At 38.2% G+C, this 21,020-nt stretch overlaps 1 protein-coding gene across 1 annotated transcript in view; it reads left to right on the top strand.

The window, feature by feature from the left end:
- THEMIS (thymocyte selection associated) overlaps window positions 1-21,020 on the top strand; it is a 187,634-nt gene that overhangs the window by 154,147 nt on the left and 12,467 nt on the right. The window contains exon 5 of the mRNA XM_045865441.2: window positions 19,531-19,684. Within this exon, the coding sequence (XP_045721397.2) occupies window positions 19,531-19,684 (154 nt within the window). The remainder of the gene's footprint in view (window positions 1-19,530; window positions 19,685-21,020) is intronic.

Genomic DNA, 21,020 nt, shown 5'->3' with positions numbered 1-21,020 from the left:
GCCATAGAATGTCAACAACCAGAAGTTGGAAGAGGCAAAAGGGTTTCTCCCCCAGAGCCTCTGACCTGGCCCTGCTGACACCTTGTGATTTTAAACTTCTGACCTCCAGCACTTTTAGAGAAGAGATTTCTGCCGCTGTAAGCCACCCAGCTTGTAGTAGGGAACCCTAGGAACTCACACAATGCACAGGTTTTCCAGGGCTTTCCAGGGAAAAATGAATAGGCATATATTTCCCAGGCGTTTTGGAATTTTACAGAAATAGCAGTCAAAAAACTAACCATGAGTTACTTAATTGATTAATTAAGTCATCACGTATATATATCAAGGACTCACAGGAAATTCCAAAGGTAAGCAAGCAGAAGAATGGCCAGGAGCATACTATCTAGCAGGATGGACTTGAAAATAAGAAACTCACAGCCTACTCAGGAAATCACAAAGCAAAAGCAGAGAAGGGGAGCCATGAAATGGAGTTGTGGACTCATCTTAAAGGTCACAGAAAGTGGTCTGGAATTGATCCTTTGGGCTACAGAATAGGAGTTACAGAGGAATTTTAAATAAAGAGGTTAAATTGAAAACTCTTAATTTTATGAGAAAAACCTGACATTTTACTTTTGAAATAGAACTCTTTGTTTTCAACTAGCAGGAATAATACTACAGCTTCTCCTTGTTGCATTGTTTACCTAAATAATTTTATCCCAAATTCCCCATCCATACAAAATTTCCCTTTTCCATGCATAATTGTATCCACATATGCTACATTAGTTGGCAACTGGATTACAGACCTGTTCTCTGTGAATGGCTGTGAATTTAGTTCCGGGTAATGAGTACTTTTTTTTTTTTTTTACCAAAAAAAAAAGTTATACATTATATTATGTGTATGAAATATGAAAAATAGTTCAGATCCTCTAGATCTGCAGCATACTACATTGTGTGGAGTAGGGTTGAGAGGGGAGAATGAGAGAATGAGAATCTAGGGTAGGGTAGAATTTACCCCTAGTTCTTTTTTTTTTTAAAGATTTTTTTAATTTATTTATTTGAGACAGAGAGAATGAGAGAGAGCATGAGAGGGAAGAGGGCAGAGGGAGAAGCAGACCCCCCCCGCTGAGCAGGGAGCCCGATGCGGGACTCGATCCAGGGACTCCAGGATCATGACCTGAGCCGAAGGCAGTCGCTTAACCAACTGAGCCACCCAGGCGCCCTACCCCTAGTTCTGCTCACTAGCTTGTGCCTTTCTCTGTTAGGTATAAGTAGTGTAGGTGAAGGAAAATAAATTTTCCTCTCCCCTTCTGAGTTCTTGGTTGAGGCCCATATAATAAAAGACATCAACAAGAGAAAATCACAAGTTTACTAACATGTAGACCTCATGTATACAAGGGAGATACCCAGAGAAACGGAGTAACACAAAGAGGTAGCTTTAAATTTAGTCTTAAGTACCATCTAAATGGCCAGAGGGGTTAGGGGATACAGGCTTCTTAGGGGAGAATGATTTTTAAAAATAATTTTTAGGGAAAATGAATGGGCCTTTAGAAAAATAGGTGGGAGGTGTGGCAATTTGTGACAAAGTTTGTCTTGGTGTGATGTCACCTTCTAGTCTCTTTTTTAAGAGTCAGTCTTCTGGTTGATGGAAGATATGTCTCTAGGCAGATAAAGGGAGCTCAGAGACAGTCTCTCCTTGCAATTTGCTTTTTTTCAGTGCCTACAGCTCAAAGTAATCAGTATCCCAAAGAGGCATCTTTTGGGGTGGCATGTCCTGAACTCCTACAGTTGTCATATTTGGGGATGACATTTTCTGCTGCCCTCCAGTAGGAAAAAGCCAAGGTAATAAGGACAGAGTCCCACCTCAGATGTGCCTCCCTGAGTCACCATCATGCTCTCCCTGCCTGAGAAGTCTTCCCAAAGTTACACCTTTTGCCCTGCACAGGCACCCTGTGAGAATGTTCCTAGCCTGCTCCCTATCTAAGGTATAGATAGTATCTAGCATTGTGTGAATTCCTGTATTGAAAAAGTAGTCCACTAATATTGATCTGTGTTGGGGATATGAATTTGTTAGAAATACAGATTAAAGATACGTAAGTTGAAAATGCATCAATTTTCTTTCTAGCAGTATAGGGAGTAGATGAATTCTCAATTGCTTATAATTCCTGAATGCAAATGTCACTGATCATTGAGATAAGCCTTTTATTCTGGAATTAGTTTATGATATATTTGTGCACATGTAGTTAGTAAAATTCTCAAACCTAACACATTAGTCAAAATGTCTCAAGGACATATGTATAAAAAAAGGTAAAATTGAATGTATTTACATAGCTCCTTGCCAAGAAAGTGAAAATGTTTTACGTAAATACTCTAGGAGCTGAGATTAGATGAGAATACTTGAGATATGGGTGGCATTTGAATACTTCTTACTTGGCTCTGCTTGAAGAAATACAATACTCTGAAATATTCACTAGTGCATTTACCAGCCTCTTGGGGTGCTGAACATCAAGAAAAAGTGCCAACTGAGATCCTGAGAAGCTCAACTTAAGCCTGGAGTTTATGTAAATAGCCTTTGTCCCGAAGATATATGTATGACTTAAAAAAAATAAAAACCTCTGCCCATAGAAGTCTCTTTTCAAATAAGAGACATTTAATCCTGGAGCCAGAGTCCTGGCAGATTTCCCATATTCAAACCCAGTACATAGATAAAATCTCACTGCTTTGTCAGCAATGAATAGCTGGATTCTGAAGACAGCTTCAAAGATCCGGGGAAGACTGCCATCTGGTGGGAAAACGAAATTACTGCTCAAGTACAGTCACAAGCTCCCTGTTGCTTTGTCAAGTATTTGTTTAAAGCCTAAGCAAAATGAAATGATATTTTAAGTCAAACACCACCTGAGTCAAGTTTTAATTAATAACCATATGATTATCATTGTTATCTTGTTTTTGTTCTGTTGTTTTACCTTTTCTCTGACATGTGAAAAAAAGAAGGAACTGAGAGATATTGTGCTTTTTTTCTATCTGGTTATTCAGTTTTCCTTACTCATCACTTTCTAGTTTTCAGAAACTGAGCTAAACCCTGTAATTACAATAAAGGCAATGTAATACACAGCTCTGACGACTTTGGGAGATCAAAAATATAGAGAAATGAATAAAATGGCAAGTAAGAAAAGAACCTGGACATAGGTCTGAAAACAATGAGCCTTTAGCCTAGACTCTAGTCTGGTTTGCATTTGAGGATATTGTTTAATCCTTTAGTACTTGAGTTTCATTTCTCAGCTTTGACTCTTACAGTTTCTCTGTCAGCTGAGTTTTAATTTGGCAAACGATAATGACAGATTGCACACATATTTGTGTAGAGATTTTAATGTATTTAGGGTGCTTAGATGATCCTGAGGCTAGATTTTAGTGTTGCATCGATAAATGCTCAGCTCTTAAATACCCCTTATCATCAGTTTACTGTCTACTGAATTTCTCTCTTTTCAAAGTAACATGGGAGTGAGTTGAAGCATTTTCTGTAGAATTTTAAATGGTATGTATATACACATTTGTGTGTATGTGTGTTTGTGAATGACACTTCATATTCAGTATTTTCTAAGTATGAGTTTAAAATCTCTCTGCTCAATATACAAATTACATTTAATAAAATTAATTTCTTCTCAACACATTACTTTAGACATGCACTACTACTAAAATATCAAGAGATAGGTCTAAATTTTTGGTTTTATAAAGTGAGAATTTCAGATAAAGATGGGAAAGACACCTGGACCCAACCATTTTCTCTCTTTATTCCCTATAGTTAATCAAAAGCAAATGCCCTGTTGAATGGTGAGTTTGGCCACATGGGAGGATCTGGTCTGTGTTATTGTCCACCAGCAAATCCTTCCAGGCCTTTCAGCCTTGCTGTTAGCTTGCAGCCTTACTCCCTGACCACCGCCCCCCCGCCGCCGCCAACTCCCTGCACCGTTGTCCAGACTGCAGCTTCTTATGTAGCTTCTGGAGAAGTAGAGTCAAGTCTCTGAAATGCTCCTCTGAGAGTGTAAGGGATCCAGTTAGGTCATCCTAGCCAAGTCAGTGCTAACCACCAACTCCAATTTTAGGCAGATGAGATGATTTAAGAAACTATAGCCTAATTTCTGCAATACAGTATATTTTTTATGTGTCCTCACATTGTACATAAGTCTGCTATTGTCTTGATCTCAAGTCAGGCCAAGCTATTGTTTAACTTTTTATCCTGAAAAATTTCAAGTACATACAAAGGTAGGATAGCATAATGAACCTGCAGACATCCAGCACCCAACTTCATCAACTATCAACTCAAGACTAATTTTGTACTACCTATATCCCTCACTATTCAGCCCCACTGGATATTTTGGGGAGAAGACAAAAGCAGACATCATTTCCATTTAATTCTATGAGGAAATAATTCATTGGATACCTCTGAAAGGTAGGGATTCTTAAAACAAACAGTATAGTTATCATACTTGAAAACATTAGCAATAATTCCTTAAGGATATCACATATCATATTAGAATTCAGATTTGCCTGGTTGTTTCATAAATGTCTTCTTACAGTTTGAATCAGGATCTAAGTAAGTTACACACATTGCAGTTGAATGACACGTTTTAAGTCTCTTTTAATGTATGGAATTCTTCCTATTTTTTTCATATTTGTTGGAGAAACTGGCTTCCTTCTATAGAGTTTCCCAAAACATGAATTCTGCTGATTGTGGTTGCCAGTGAGGAGGAGTGGAAATGGTTTTTCTTTTGCAAGCTATTTAGAGCAATTTGTGTAGAAACTGGACTGTTATGTTTTAGTGCACTTTGCTGTTTTCCAGACACCTTCTATTCCTCAGTTTCTCATACTTCACATATGATTTTTGTCTATCAGTTTTTTTCCTGGTCTGTCACATGCCATATATTCTAGAAAATACATATTCTTTATGTTATATATTCTAGAGTTGTTTTGCCTGTGAGTTGCTTCCTACTGAGATATCCTTCTGACTTGTTTTGCTGTGAATTGATAGTTAAATTTTGAAGCTTGATAGATTGAGGTTTGAATTTCTGGGAAAACTACTCTATAATGAGTGCTGTGTATTTTCTATCAGGAGATACACAGCATCTGGTTGTTTTTTGTTGTTGTTTGTTTTTTTTAATAAAGTTAGAAGCTGTTGATGATCATTGTTACCTCAAAATATAGAACAGTTCTGGCCACTGGATCTTATTTTTGTTTCCAGAGAGAGTGAGTATCTCTGAAGATGGGACCCTACGAGGCACCCTTCATTTGAGAGTATTGCACTGTGCTGTAGATTCAGTGAGCCTGGTCAAGTTGTTTACAAATTGTATTTTCTACTTTAAGCAAAATTGAATCGACAAAATGGACAAGATTTTTAAAAAATACTAAAAGCCCCATCAATTAAAGATTATACTATTAAGGACACCATTAAGAAAGTGAAAAAGCAGCTACAAAGTGGGGAGGCTTACTTGCAAAACAGATAAAGGGTATTAAAAAGGACTTGTAGGGCGCCTGAGTGGCTCAGTCGGTTAAGCGACTGCCTTCGGCTCAGGTCATGATCCTGGAGTCCCGGGATCGAGTCCCGCATCGGGCTCCCTGCTTGGCGGGGAGTCTGCTTCTCCCTCTGACCCTCCCCCCTCTCATGCTCTCTCTCTCTCATTCTCTCTGTCTCAAATAAATAAATAAAATCTAAAAAAAAAAAAAGGACTTGTATTCAAATACGTAAAGAACTTTTACCAATTAATGACAAAAATACAGACAGCACAATGAAGAAAATGGGCAAAATACTTGGATAGTTACTTCACAAAATTGGTGTCTCACAATGACCCATAAAACATTGAAAAACTACTTAATCTTGTCATCTGGGAAATGTAAATGGAAACCACCATGAGGTAATACTATAGAATCATAGAATGATTAATTAAAAAGACTGACAGTACAAATCATAGTAAGATTGTGGAGAAACTGGAAGTTTATGTACTCCCGGTGAGAATATATTCTGGAAAACCACTTTGTGGAGTCTCCTACAGACAGGCATACGTACCTGCTATGACCCAACAATTAAATGCTTACAGAAATATATGTGTATGTGAAAAAAATGTGTACATATGTGTACAAAAACACATGTATAGAAATATTCATAGCAGCGTTTTTTATAATAGCTAAAAATTGGAAACAACTCAAATGTTCTTCAGTAGTAGAGCAGATAAATAAATTTTGGTGTATTCATACAGTGGAATACTCTGACATTAGGGATAAAAAGAAAGAAGCCGGACACAAAAGAGAATATACTCTATGATTTAAAGTATATAAAACTTCCAAACCAGAGCGAAATCTAATCTATGATATTAGAAGTCAGGATCCTGGTTAGCTTTGGGGAAGAGGCGTTGGAAATGTGATGGGCTAAGGTATGATGGAGCTGGTGGGAGCCTATTAATATTCTACTTCCAATCTAGGTAGTAGTTACATAGGTGCATTCAATGTGTATCAAGTCATTGCGCTATCATTATTTGTGCCTTTTTCTAAAAGTACTTCATACTTCAGAAGATAAATTTATTAAAATATTGTATTTATAATATGAGCAAAAGGCAACAGTGATAAAAAAAGAAAAGTAGAACTGACAATTTTCACACTTCTCGTCTTTCTCCATCAGCCACATTAGGAGGAAAAAAGTACAAGAAGATGAACTAATCATACCCATCAAGATGTCAGCCAAAAATTTGACATTTTCAAGACAATTGAAATGAAGATTTACAAATACTCTCAGTGACAGTGAATTTCACCATAGTTTATACTGTGTTATGTGATGTTAGCAACTAGGAAAATGAAGCCTTTACGATTAACAATATATTTTCAAACTAAGCAAAAAGAATATGAAGACAATTATCTACACTTTTTCATTGCTGTTTATAATTATGTTATAACCAATCCAGTACCTCATTACATTTAAACCTCACTCAAATTAATGTTCAACTCCTTTGAGTTTTTTAAATAGAGATAAAGAAAAAAACCTACATATTATTAAGTATACCAGTCCTTCCTAAAAACGGCTAAAATAATACAAAGAAGCAATATGGTGAAAAACAAAAACCATTTCTTTTTCTGAAAATACTCTTGGAAGGTGCTTGGGAAAGAAATGCTGAAGAGTTCAATAAGCTCATATACATAACAGGCGTAAAATGGTACCTGGCACTTGGTGAGCACAAAATAAATGTTAGCTGTCACAATTATTTGTATGAACAAGTGACTCAGTAAGGGAGATTTTCTGCAGAGGTGTATGAGAGCTCAGCTTTTTCCCAACATATGTGTTTATTGTCTTTGCTAGATTATGCTTCAGTAATAAAATCCATGAAGTATTTTTTTAGTGCATTGGAGAAACCACTCTTCTATCCCTTAATGACCTCTTTAGCACCAGCATCGCCTTCTGGATGAACCAAGTCCGGACAGCTACTGGTTGTACTGGTAAAGCAATGGTGCTGTCTGGACTTTTAAAAGTGATTCTAGGGGCACCTGGGTGGCTCAGTCGTTAAGCGTCTGCCTTCAGCTCAGGTCATGATCCCAGGACCCTGGGATCGAGCCCCGCACTGGGCTCCCTGCTCAGCTGGGAGTCTGCTTCTCCCTCTCCCTCTCCCCCTGCTTGTGTTCCCTCTCTCGCTGTCTCTCTCTCTGTCAAATAAATAAATAAAATCTTAAAAAAAAAAAAGTGATTCTAAAGGGAGATTAACGGCATGACTCCACCTATGAAATGTATTCCCGGTGTCGTTATGGGCAAGTTACTAAAGCAAAGAAATTGTAGCCAGAAGTTTACAAAGTTCTGAACGATGTTGTAAATATGAGGTTAATTTATAGAAACAAAAGTATAAAATATAGTAGGATCCTCATGATACTTTGTGAGATGAGGAATAACTCTGGTACTCTTTTGTACCATTTAAAGATTTGCTGATTGTCTTATGACAAATCATTTTCCCCAAATTAAAGATGTGCTAATATTAAGATTTATTTTGGGGGGCGCCCTAAGTGGCTCAGTTGGTTAAGCGACTGCCTTCAGCTCAGGTCATGATCCTGGAGTCCTGGGATCGAGTCCCGCATCGGGCTCCCTGCTCGGCGGGGAGTCTGCTTCTCCCTCTGACCCTCCCCTCTCTCATGTGCTCTCTCTCTCTCTCTCGTATAAATAAATAAAAATCTTTTTTAAAAAAAGATTTATTTTTCAAAAGGGTGAGCGTTCACATTTGTCTACCTAATCCGCAAGTGCCTTTCAGTAGTTTGCCACCCAGAGGAATGCTCACATATGTACTTGAGCTGGCCCTTCAGTTAAAAGGAGCAAAAATAGCTGTAACAAAAGAATCATCCTATATAAAATATTTTCAAAATGGATTGTTTTAAAATATTTCTTTTTTTTAATTTTTTTTTAATTTTTTTAAGATTTTATTTATTTGCGAGAGAGAGAGAGAATGAGAGACAGAGAGCATGAGAGGGAGGAGGGTCAGAGGGAGAAGCAGACCCCCCGCCGAGCAGGGAGCCCAATGCGGGACTCGATCCCGGGACTCCAGGATCATGACCTGAGCCGAAGGCAGTTGCTTAACCAACTGAGCCACCCAGGCGCCCGATTGTTTTAAAATATTTCTGATGTCATATGCTTCCATTGCTGAAAACAATATAACTTCTCATTTTGCGGACTTTAAAAACTTGCAAACAAAATTTCTAATCATTTATAAATTCTTCCACAGAATTTCAGTGTGTTTTAAATTCCATAGTTAGGGGCACCTGGGTGGCTCAGTTGGTTAAGTGGCTGACTCTTGATTTCCACTCAGGTCATGATCTTGGGGTCCTGTGATTGAATCCCGCATCAGGCTCTGCACTCAGCTGGGGAGTCCGCTTGTGGATTCTGTCTCCTTCTTCCTCTGCCCCTCCCCCTGCTCAAGTGCTCACGCTCTCTCTCTCTCTCTCAAATAATTTTAAAAATCCAGTAGTTAAAATATTAGTTAATTAACCATCACTTTGACATCAAGGAAGATAGGAATTTACTAGCCAATTTCAACAATATCTTTGCAAAATTAGTAGTCATCATTGAAAAGATGTATCATGACTTAGAGCAACTAACAATGTACTTTTTCCATTTGGATCCTTGTATCTTTGTGAAGAAGTATCATTTTTAGCAGTGACGGCCATTAAATCTCAGTATATCAGTCAACTGAATTATGAAATAAAAAACTGAATTGCTGTATCAGAAAGTGTTAAATCAAGATTTAAAAAATAATGACATGATTCAACCATTTTCTCAATATTAGTAATAAATAATTTTGCTTAAAATATTTTTACTTCAACTTTAATCAACTTTATTATTTTAAAATTTCTACTTTGAGTTTGTTTTATAATGCACATGATGTATTAGTAGAGTAAATGAACATAATTACATATATGTTAGTAGAGTACACACATACATAATTTTATGTATATATACATGTGTGGCATTTATGTTTTATGCTTCAGGTTTTTCTTAGGAACATGTAATCAGAATGGTTCAGAGATCACTGATTTAGAGGTTGGCAGGAAAGAGAAAAAATGGCAAAACATATGGGTGAATAAGGATCCAAGGGATAAAAGGAAGATGAGAGAACAGTGTTACTGGAGATTGAGGGGAAATTTTTTTTTTTTTTCAGATGATGAGATGGTTATCAGAGTGACGTTCAGCAGAAATCTCAGGAACTGTGAGGTCTGGGAAAAGGCCATGGGATTTATGACTGATGGCTAAAAAGTTATTCGTGAAAATATTTTCAGTCAAGTGGTAAGAACAGAAACCAGACTGCACTCCGTAAATACCCAGATAATAATTGAGTGGGAGGGAAAGAAAAAGAGCAGTAAGAATAGTTTACTCTTACTGAAGCTTGGCAGAAAATGAATGAGGCAATGGAGAGCAGGGTCAGAGAATACAGTGCAAGTGGGCAGAGTAATTGATTAAGTGAACGGGGGAGTAGGGGCAGTGTCACAGTCAAAGGAGGAGGCACTGACTTAAGAAAGAGGACAGGACCCTTCGTAAGAAAGATGAGAGATCAAATGCATTTCGAAGACGAGACAGGGAAAGCTGTGAGAATTGATTTCAGATGGCCACAATCTCAATCAATTACATGATTCAAGAACTTCCTAAGATTGAGAAATGCCAGGCTGTGACTGTGAGCTTGCTGAAAGAGGAAAAAAAAATTGAAATATTGTCTTTAGACCCCTCACAAGGAACTTAAACAGAGATCCATAGATAACTGGGCAAACTTGAGGACCTAGATATCACCAGGCAACATAAATTTGTTAGAGACAAATGGGAAAATTATAAGCCTTTTTAAAAAAAAATTATCAAATTATCAGCAGTAAGCAGTCTTTGGAGGATTGGCAATGAGAGTAGAGTGGAAAGTGAGGATCTTTTAACCATAATGAGAAAATTGATAACAAAGAGGTTCTAAGGACCCCTTGGGTGGAGAGACAAAGTGAGGTAAGGAGGCTGAGAGGCAGGAATGAATTGAAGATTGAGAGGGATGAACAGTGTTGAGAGAGTATGAGCACAGAGGAGTATGATAAAATCCAGAATGATGATGGAGCAGTTCTGAGGGACAATGAGGTCCAAGTTCCAATTATACTTACAAGAGGCTAAAAAAGAGTAGGAAAAATGTTCCACAGACATGTGAATGTTAAGGTCTTCTGATGTTTGTAGAGGAATGACAGAGAGGAGGACGTGAGCCAAAGAGCACATTATGAGCAAAGTGGGATCCCGGAGATGACTAAAGGGTCAGGCCAGGGTTCTGTAGAAATTTAGAGAAGGTGTGAAATGGTAGTGCCAGTCAGTGCTTGACAAAGGACTTGGGGAATCGGGTGTCTGATTTGGAAGAAGTCAGAAGGGCAGCCTTCATGGGAAAGAGTTTTGAGGAAATGTTGCCAAGCTTGAGTTGAGGTGAAGAGGTGGGAAGCAACCTTCAAGGACTACATCCTGTGTTAGACACCTGTTCATAACAGCATGAGATTTTTACATTTTAGCAACACTTCAGTAGCACACATGCCATTTAACATCTCATATAATGGGAATACTTAACGAGTGAGATTAATCATACTCATCAAAATCATTTCTAGCTCAAATAATAATGTGCCAGTGTTTTACATCAGGTTGCCAGGATAGATACCTTTCAGAGACATATATGGAAGGCTGTGTTTTCATACCCAGAAGGTTAAAATGATTTCAAATGTAATTTTTAAGAAATGAATTTAGAATCCTCTTCCCAGATACAGAGCTATTATATGGTACACTGCAGTTCCCATCTGCCATCTGCAGCAAGTGTTGTTCTGCTGGACACTTTTCAAATGCTCTTCATATGTCTACTGATTAAAAACTAATTTCACGAAAAACTAATCTAAACAAAAAACATGTCACATACTTCATTCTACTGTAATTTCTGTTTCTGTAACTCAAACCAAGATTAATTTTCCTGTCCTTTGGCCACAGATTGCCCCCACAGTGTCTAAGAGTTACAATTTTGCAATTAAAATAGGAGCTATGAAAGTTATAACAATAGTCATGTGAATTAATTTTATAATTTGCAGAAAGGCAAAATAAGAAGAAAGAAGAGAATTTATTTATATTCAGAATTATTCCAGTGTCCGTGAATCATTATAAGTAAGCTGACCTTGGTATTTTGTAGGGGATGCACTTGCCATAGCAGCTCTAAAATAGCAAACCCTTTGGCATGCTTGTCCATTATCTGGAGTGACATCGCTAACATCTTTGAGGGCTTGAGGGCAGCCAGACTTCTCATTTATCTCCTTAAGATTAACAAATGTACAGATTAGCTGTCTCTTCTGGCCTCATTTTCAAATAAAGATATATTGGTTAAGCCTTGCTTCAAGTGTCCATTTCATTTTTGGCTAAATTTATAGAAGATTAGAATAGCAAGAAGCAGATTGAATTGAGCTTGACAAAAGGGTGTGAAGAGATTCTTTACCCTGAGTACTCTAAAGAAAAATTCTTAAACTTGTTTAAGTCAAACAAAGTGTGTGATTATATTGAGTTCCTCCTGCTCTCATGAGCTAGGATTTGCTTTTTCCCAAGAGGGTGGTCAAATCAACATCAAATCAGGATGCTGGGACTTCTAGCTGTCAAATTGTCTAGTTCCCTGTTTTCAGCAGGGAAGATGGAGGAAGAAGCAACTGAAATATATACACACTTATAATATCTCTCTTTAATACATAATATGTTCTGGAAAAATGTCTTTAAAAATGAAGGTTTAAAAGAGTCTTAACTAATAAATGATTTCTTTCCCAGAGAGCATAGTACAATCTTTGATATATGATGCCTGATGAAATCTCTAACAGTTCCAGCAGGGAGGGATTTGTTTTCTTGGATCTGGTCCCAGTAAGTTTAGTAGGTAGAAGTTCTTGAAGGGCTGAGATGGAAAGTTGTCTTTTTTTTTTTTTTTTTTAATCAGAACAACTAGGGAAGCAGATACAGGCATATTTCTTTTTCATGGACCAATTGCCTCTTCTCTGATCCAAGGGAAAGGGCAGGGCAGATAGACAACCCCAACTCTTCAATGTCCTGAACTTCTGGTGGTACTTGCAGCAGGGGAGAGAGGGATCTGTCCCACTTGTTCACTACAACTGGGCTGAGAGTGTCTAAGTGTCAAGCCACATGTAAGCACCTGTTATTGCTGAGGTCCCCAGTTAGCTGCCAGCTCAGAGTCCAGCCAGCATGGTCCCATTTGAAGAAGGTGTGCATGGTTGAGGGGGGGAAAGCCCTGCTGAAGAGGTAAGGGATACCAGCAAAGAGTCTCTCATGGGAGGGCCACAGCCTGGAACTCCGGGAAGAGTGGGAGAGGTGGTAGTGGGCTTCTGATGGGCTGATGAAATGAGGCCTGCCAACCACAGCTTTGGGAAAACCCCCTAAGGCTGCAAGGGACAGGAAAGGTGTCAAGGATGCTTTGTGGTGATTGGGTGGAACAAGCTCAAAGGGACTCTCTTGCAGGTGGTATAAAGAAGATATTCTGCATAAAAGGCAGGTTCTTGGTATAGATGGATGATTTGATGAAACCTCAGATTATTGTCTGAAAGAGAGGACTGATTATATGGATGATCAACTTCAAATTACTTTTCAGTTTAGATTCTTGCTTGTTTAAATATTTTCCTCAGAAAAACCAAACATTTGCCTCCATTTAATTGGGTCTTTATAATGCACAATGAGAAATTTATTAGTTTTTTTAAACCACTTAATAACTTTCTGAATTATTTATGGTGATTCAACCATATAACAAACAAAAGAGAAGACACACACACACACACACACACACTAAAAGACAGATGGCATAGAGGATTACATGTTCTCCTGGAATGATAATTTGAATATGCAAACCTCTGTTTCTTATGATTGGATTTGGAACTTCATTTATGTATTTTGATGTGTAGTTTCTGAATTACTGTTAATACTGTTCTTAAGTATAATTTAATTCTGAAGAAAGTTACTTAATGGGAAATTTCTTCCCAAATATCGCTTGAAATGTTTTCCCACGTATCCCTTGAATTCACTTTTCTGAAGTGAAAAAGTGCAGGCTGTGTTGTTTATATAAGCAGAGAAAAGGATGCTTTTTTTTAGTCTGTTAGGAGAGTGATTGATTTTTTTTTTTTTTTTTTTACCAAGTAAAAAGTAAAGTATGTTATCTGGGATACTTCCTGTTGTTTAAAATGTGAATGATGTTTAGTCCCTGGGCCAAGACAGGCCCTGTGTGACTTTCTAAAGAAAAATGAGCCTCGCCCTTGGGGAGAAGGGACACGAATGAATGTAATCACGAACCAGGAATCTCAATGAACTGTTTGGAAAAGGATGATTTTTTCCCCAACATCATGGCCTTAGGTGTGAGATGAAAGATGGATATGAAGAAAGAAAATACTTTTTTGGGTAATATTTATTTGTTCCTTTCTTTGTTCATAAGAAAAATATTCAGTGTCTTGTAATTGGATCATTGCTTTCAGTGGGAACCCTAAAAGCAATATACAAACTACAAGCTAAGAATAACATGAAAAATAATTTAATAGCCATTTTGTATTAGCAGACGGGATTATAATGACTCATTTTCAATGACAAGTTAAGTGGAAATTACACAAAAGAAACAGTATATCTTTGAACTACACCTATAGAGTGGTCAGAAGGGCCTGATGCATGCCGGTTCAAATTTATCTGTGTTCCTCTCTATTCTTTGCACACCTTTTATTTTTCTCGTTTTCCTCTGGACCTGATCTTCAGGTTGAAGGCTTGACATTGTTGAAGCAGTACCTGACAGAGTTTTATTTCTTCCATTATTGTCAGGTCACAATTTCATGCCTAGGGAATATGGGGCTGCTGGGTGTACATACTAAGTTCTCAATTTCCCTAATATAATCATTCTTTGATTTATAATTATCACAGATAGTAACCAGTCTAACTTGAGCCATAGATATATATGGGATACTGTATAACTATAGTGTTTGCAATGATTGCAACAGTGAATTTATTTAAAACCACAAAATTTGTAATGTGTATTTTTAAATAAATAAAACAAGTAAAATATGTGTTCCTTTCAAATACATATTAAGTATTACTGTTAAAAGTGACTGCATATCACTTCTTTTTTTTTTTTTTTAAAGATTTTATTTTTATTTATTTGACAGAGACAGAGACAGCGAGAGCAGGAACACAAGCAGCAGGAGTGGGAGAGGGAGAAGCAGGCTTCCTGCTGAGCCGGGAGCCCGATGTGGGACTCGATCCCAGGACCCCGGGATCATGACCTGAGCCGAAGGCAGTTGCTTAACCAACTGAGCCACCCAGGCGCCCTGCATATCACTTCTAACATATAAACATGTGACTGTGTTGTAGCCATTGATAAGCTAGCCAAAGAAAAAGTCATACAAAATTAAGTCTGTATTTATTCATGCATTTCTCCATTAATTTAGTATGTAGTTATTTAATACCTGCTATATTTAAAACACTGAGATGGGGCGCCTCGGTGGCTCAGTAGGTTAAGCGTCTGCCTTCATCTCAGGTCCTGATCCCGGGGTCCTGGGATTAAGTCCTACATGTGTTCCCTGCTCAGAGAGGAGTCTGCTTCTTCCTCTCCCTCTGCCCCTCCCCCCACTTGTGCTCTCTCTCAAACAAATAAGTAAAATCTTTAAAAAATAAAAAAAGGCCTGAGATAAGGACTAAGAACAATGAATAGGACAGGCATAGTCCTTATTCTCAGTGGGTTTATATTTTAACCAGAGAGATAGACATTAAACACTAAACCAGGTATTATTTAATTATATTGTGAAAACTGCATCACAGTAGAACTACAAGGTACTCAAAGACTAGAGAACAAAGGTGCTGGCTAAACACTACATGGTGAGGGAAAACCTGCAGGAATTTGAGACTTAGTAAAATTAAGGAGGAAGAGTTTGTGAAGAATGTTCTAGGCAAACAGAAGAGCTAACTAAGCCTTAAGATAGGAAGGAAGAATGGTGGAACTGTAGAGTTAAAGGACATTAGAATCGGAATCTAGAGTGCTGATCATGGCACACAAGCCCAGAGTCATCTCATTTAATAAATCTCTCCTCACCCCTGGAGTCATAAATACATAGGCAGTAAATTAGGCCATGTGATTGTTGGAATTATCCAGGATGACAAAGAAAACTGGGTCAATAACAAAACTTTGAGAAAGTCTTAACAGTCAGTGTTTAGGTAAAGAAGGTCAAACCAACAAAGGGGACTAAGAATGAGTAGTCAGAGGGGTAGTAGGGACACCAAAGCCAAGGAAAGGGAGTGACTAGACATGTCAAATGAAGGGTAAAGCAGGATAAAGTCTGACACACTGCTGGCCAGATCGAAGTTTTCAAACTGGGACAGATGCTGTGTAGAGAACAAAGGGAAATGAGCCTAGAAGACTGGTGTATATAGAGAAAGCAGAGGGGTCAGTGGAGCTTGGATTCCATTGAGATCCAAGAACTGTCCTGGTGGAAAAAGCAGTGTTGGAGATGGGGGCTTGGCTGGACTACAGACAAGAAGTGATAGGAGATTAGGTGAGAGAGGAACACACTTAGTGATTTTGGAGATGGAAAAGGTTGTTATGACAGGTTTCAGGTGTGACTCTGGGAGTGAAAGTCTAAGGTAGAGAAATGGAAAGTTCATTTTAATAAAGAGATCCAGTCAGGGTGTTGAGTAGAATGTCTGTGTAGATGTGAACGTCAACCAGGATCATGGGGCTGGAAGGGAAAACAATAATCCAGTCTTTTTATGAAGGATGGATTGTGACTAGAGGTTAGTAGATGGATGGTTCCAGAAGAGGGGAGATGGAGCATAGCTATCTGGCAGAAATATCAAAGCAGCAGGGTTTTTTTTTAGCAAGGAGGTAAAGGTGCAATGGACAGTACAATGGGCAAGAATATCATCAACCTGAGGGTGTTAGGGTGTGGAGGAATAAGCAGCCATCTTTGTTTGCAGGAGAAGTGCTGTCCTCAGTGGAGAATGGAATTTTACTCAAGGTAGGGAGGTAGAAACAATGTTCAGAAACAAAGTTGGATATGTAGTGAAAATTGCAAACTACGAGCAAAGTTCTGAAGGCACCGTGGAGGAATCTAAGGGATAAGAAAGAAGAGAGAGAAAGAGGAAGGGATTGATGCTTAATGGAAGGAAATTGGGCAGTGAAGAATGGAGCACTGTGGGGGAAATCAATACCTATGAATGGTTTGGAGAACCAGGGAACTGGAGGGAGGGGCTGACTATAAGTAAACAAGGTTGAGAGAATATGGCAGTGTCGGTAGCTTAAGAGACATCTACCCCCTTTACATTAGGACTAGGGAACAGGAGCCTGGCTCTACCAAGTAAAGCTAAGGAGAGACTGGAAAACTTGACGTGGCTTGACTAGATAGAGGAGACCCCAGTGTGGGGCGTGCCTCTAGAAAAATGGGGTTCTTAATTAATGAAATGCTAATGTGTTCATAAAATGACCAATCTGCCAGAGATTTGCACCAAGATGCACCAAGCCTGTGCAGTACTTGACCCATTATGATCAAACAGTCAGCCTTGATCTGCTCAGCCTTTCATTTTATAGATTTCAGGTTTAAGAACTTTATTTAAATTCTGTGTTTGTTCTTTGAAGTCTGGGATATATTATAATACACGTAGTTTTCATGACCTTACATTTAGTCATCTAATAATTTGACATAGTAATATATTTTCCAAACGCATCTAATATCAAAATCAGGAAAGTACTTAAGTGCTGGTTGAATCTGCTTCTTTTCAAAGCTATGTGCTAAGACAAACTATGTGGCAGGCCTGACAGTAAATTTAAAAATTCAAACTGAGTGATGGACTTACATTTTTGTTGACAGTGGAGAGTCAAATATAAGCAGGTGTAGTGGTTTTGTTTTGGTCAATACCAACATTCAAACTCTGATCTTTTGAGTTGTCCTCTATAGTATCACCTGGATCCCATCTTTTGTTATTAGAGAAGGAATTTGAGAATTATCTACAAATGACTTACCACACTCTGTTTTTTAAAACATTTTATTTATTTGTGAGAGAGAGAGAGCACAAGCAGGGGGAGCAGCAGGCAGAGGGAGAGGCAGTTTCCCGGCCGAGCAAGGAGCCCGATGCGGGACTCGATCCCACGACCCTGAGATCATGACCTGAGCCGAAGGCAGACACTTAACTGACTGAGGCACCCAGGCCTCCCTCACACTCTAGTTTAATTCTCCACTTAAACAATTTAAGAAATTATGTTTGAACAATTTAAAGTCTGAGACTATGTCATATTTACATTTGTATTCTCCTACTGTACCCAGTATCTGGGATTCTATAGAATTCTAACGGCTCTTGGAGATATCATTTATTTATTGCCACACAATGCTGCATACTTACCAGAAAAACTTAGTGCATATAGCTAAAACCACATTTATTTAGTCCATGCAGCTGTGGACTTCAGCTGACCTGACTTAGTTTCAACTGATCTAGGCTGGGTTCACCCAGATGTCTGGGCTTCTCCTGGCTGTTGGTTGTCCCAGCTCTGATGACTAGGGTAACCTGACCTTATTCTCTGTCCTGCTCAACCTCCAGCAGGCTAGTCTAGGCATGGCATAGTAAAAGGACAAGAATGACTGAAGTTAATTGTGCAAGTATCTTTCAAGTCTCTGTTTCACATGTGCCAATATTCTGTTAATCCGGAAGAAGTCACATCATGACTCAAAAGTCAGAGTAGGAGGGCATATGGCAAAATTACATGGAAAGGACATGACACAGAGAGAGGTGAAGAATCGGGGCCATCAGTGCACATTGAATATATATAAGTAAACAAGGTTGAGAGAATATGGCAGTGTCGGTAGCTTAAGAGACATCTACCCCCTTTACTTTAGGACTAGGGAACAGGAGCCTGGCTCTACCAAGTAAAGCTAAGGAGAGACTGGAAAACTTGACCACATTGAATGGATAAATGAACAAATAGATTATAGAGTGGCATGAAGAGCACCGGACTAAGGGTTGGGAGACATATCCCTGAGGCTCAGCACCATTCATTCTGTTTATTTGGGTCAATTATTTAGTTATGATGGACTATAATTTCCTTATTGGCCCTTTACAAGCTTTAAAAGCCTTTGATTCAAGCTTTTAATGAAGCTTTTAATAAATTTAATGCTGTACACAGTCTGTAGGAGGAACTTAAGGAAAATGATTCATCATCCTATCCTTTAGGGAACCAAAATGGTTAATGTGGATGGCCAAAGTTGACTGGCTAACTTTGACTGTATGAATCTTTGAATATTATGTAACCATATTTAAACTGAAAAATTTCTAGTCTGAATTTGGATATGAAGAAAGTTCAATTTCCCACTTAGGTCTTTAGTTTTTGCTCCTCTCTGATGATTCTTTTGAAGTGTACAATATGACAGTATAACATCAAGCACTATGACATCTCTCATATGGGAGATGTGTTTTAAGGTCCATTGATGTTGTGCCTTAATAATTCATTGTTAGGATGAATATTATTCTTAAACTGACTGGAGGAGCTTTGTTAAGTTTGCATAATGCTGATAAAAATGTGGGTTAATTTAAAGTAGATGTTATGATTTGTTTTATAAAAAGCCTACAGATAATGCAGAAATGAAACCTCCTCTTCATTATACAGTGTGCAATTATGTGATATATAATGAAATGCTGGATAATTTATAAGAATAAAAACTGCGTGAAAATGTTTTAAATGAAAAATATCTTATAAGTTTCACAAGAAGAAAATGATATACTCAAATGGGATTTGAAGATGATTTTCTGAGTCTGAGAGGACTTATTCTGGTCACTTAGATCATTTCAAAAATTCCATGCCTAGATTACCAAAATATATTGATGAAAGTGTAATTTGTAAGTCACTTTGACATATAGAATGTTCTGATTCAGATATACAAACATAACTTGCCATATGATGAATGTTTATCCTTGTCATATCTCTGGGAAGCATTTATTTTGGACTGATAATTTACTTGTGAAATCAATCACTCTGGCCTGTGTCATTTCAGAGTCTCCATGTAGACATATCCAAGAGACTGCACTCAAATCAAGCTGGCCTGGATTCAAAAGTACCAGTTGGTTGTCAAAGTGATTTGGCTGAATTGGAGAAAGAGAGAAGCAAGAGTGGGGCAACTCAACTAGCAGCCACCAGTGTAACCACAGGTCGGTGAAGCTGCACGATACTGGTTTTAATTGTCTACATGCCACATGCCTAACTTACAGATTCTAACTTCCACTTTGCTTGGAATATAAGGCTCTATCAATGTGACTGCCTCAACTGCAAATCTCATGGAAATGTTTTAGGGGTGCCTGGGTGGCTCAGTCAGTTAAGTTAGGCCGACTCTTGATTTTGGCTCAGGTCATGATCTTGGGGTGCTGGAATTGAGCCCAGCGGCAGGCTCCACGCTCAGTGGGGAGTCTGCTTCAAGATTCTTTCTCCCTCTGCCCCCCACCCTGCTGTGTATCCTCTCTCTCTCTCTCTCAAAGAAATAAATCTCAAAAAAAAAAAAAAGAAACGTAGTTTTAAGTGCAGTGTAATATTAAACACAATAATGATAGGTCTGTTCATTTTTCCTTTTTATTAGAGTTTTCATTTATGGTTTTCATGGCCAAGAAGTGTTTAATATTGCTTATATTATCATGACAATAATGTTTTTAAATTTTTGCTAGCATTAACAAAAGGAATAATGGCTTGAGAAGAGATTATAGTAATTGAGATGTCTTTAAAGATGTGTCAGATATTTATACAATGGAATATTATGCAGCCATCAAAAGGAATGAAATCTTGCCATTTGCAATGACGTGGATGGAACTGGAGGGTATTATGCTGAGCGAAATAAGTCAATCAGAGAAAGACATGTATCATATGACCTCACTGATATGAGGAATTCTTAATCTCAGGAAACAAACTGAGGGTTGCTGGAGTGGTGGGGGGTGGGAGGGATGGGGTGGCTGGGTGATAGACATTGGGGAGGGTATGTGCTATGGTGAGCGCTGTGAATTGTGTAAGACTGTTGAATCACAGACCTGTACCTCTGAAACAATACATTATATATTAAAAAAGAAGAAGAAGAAGAAGATAGTAGGAAGGGAAAAATGAAGGGGGGTGGAAATTGGAGGTGGAGATGAACCATGAGAGACTATGGACTCTGAGAAAGAAACTGAGGGTTCTAGAGAGGAGGCGGGTGGAGGGATGGGTTAGCCTGGTGATGGGTATTAAAGAGGGACGTTCTGCATGGAGTACTGGGTGTTATACGCAAACAATGAATCATGGAACACTACATCAAAAACTAATGATGTGATGTATGGTGATTAACATAACATAAAAAAAAAGATGTGTCAGATAAATAACCTAATGTAGATTTGAATTATGATAGTTTTGTTTCAAGAGATGGTGATCTGATATTTTTCATCTCTGCTAAAAGCAAAACAAGAGCAAATGGACTTGTGGAGAAGTTCATAGCGTTCAGACTAACTTCCATATTGTAGAAATCTGGGA

Source organism: Mirounga angustirostris, unplaced genomic scaffold (assembly GCF_029215605.1).
Source record: "Mirounga angustirostris isolate CCGP_5_RB_7025 unplaced genomic scaffold, mMirAng1.0.hap1 SCAF_8, whole genome shotgun sequence".
Taxonomy (NCBI): Eukaryota; Metazoa; Chordata; class Mammalia; order Carnivora; family Phocidae; genus Mirounga; species Mirounga angustirostris.
This window is presented reverse-complemented; position numbering and strand designations above follow the sequence as displayed.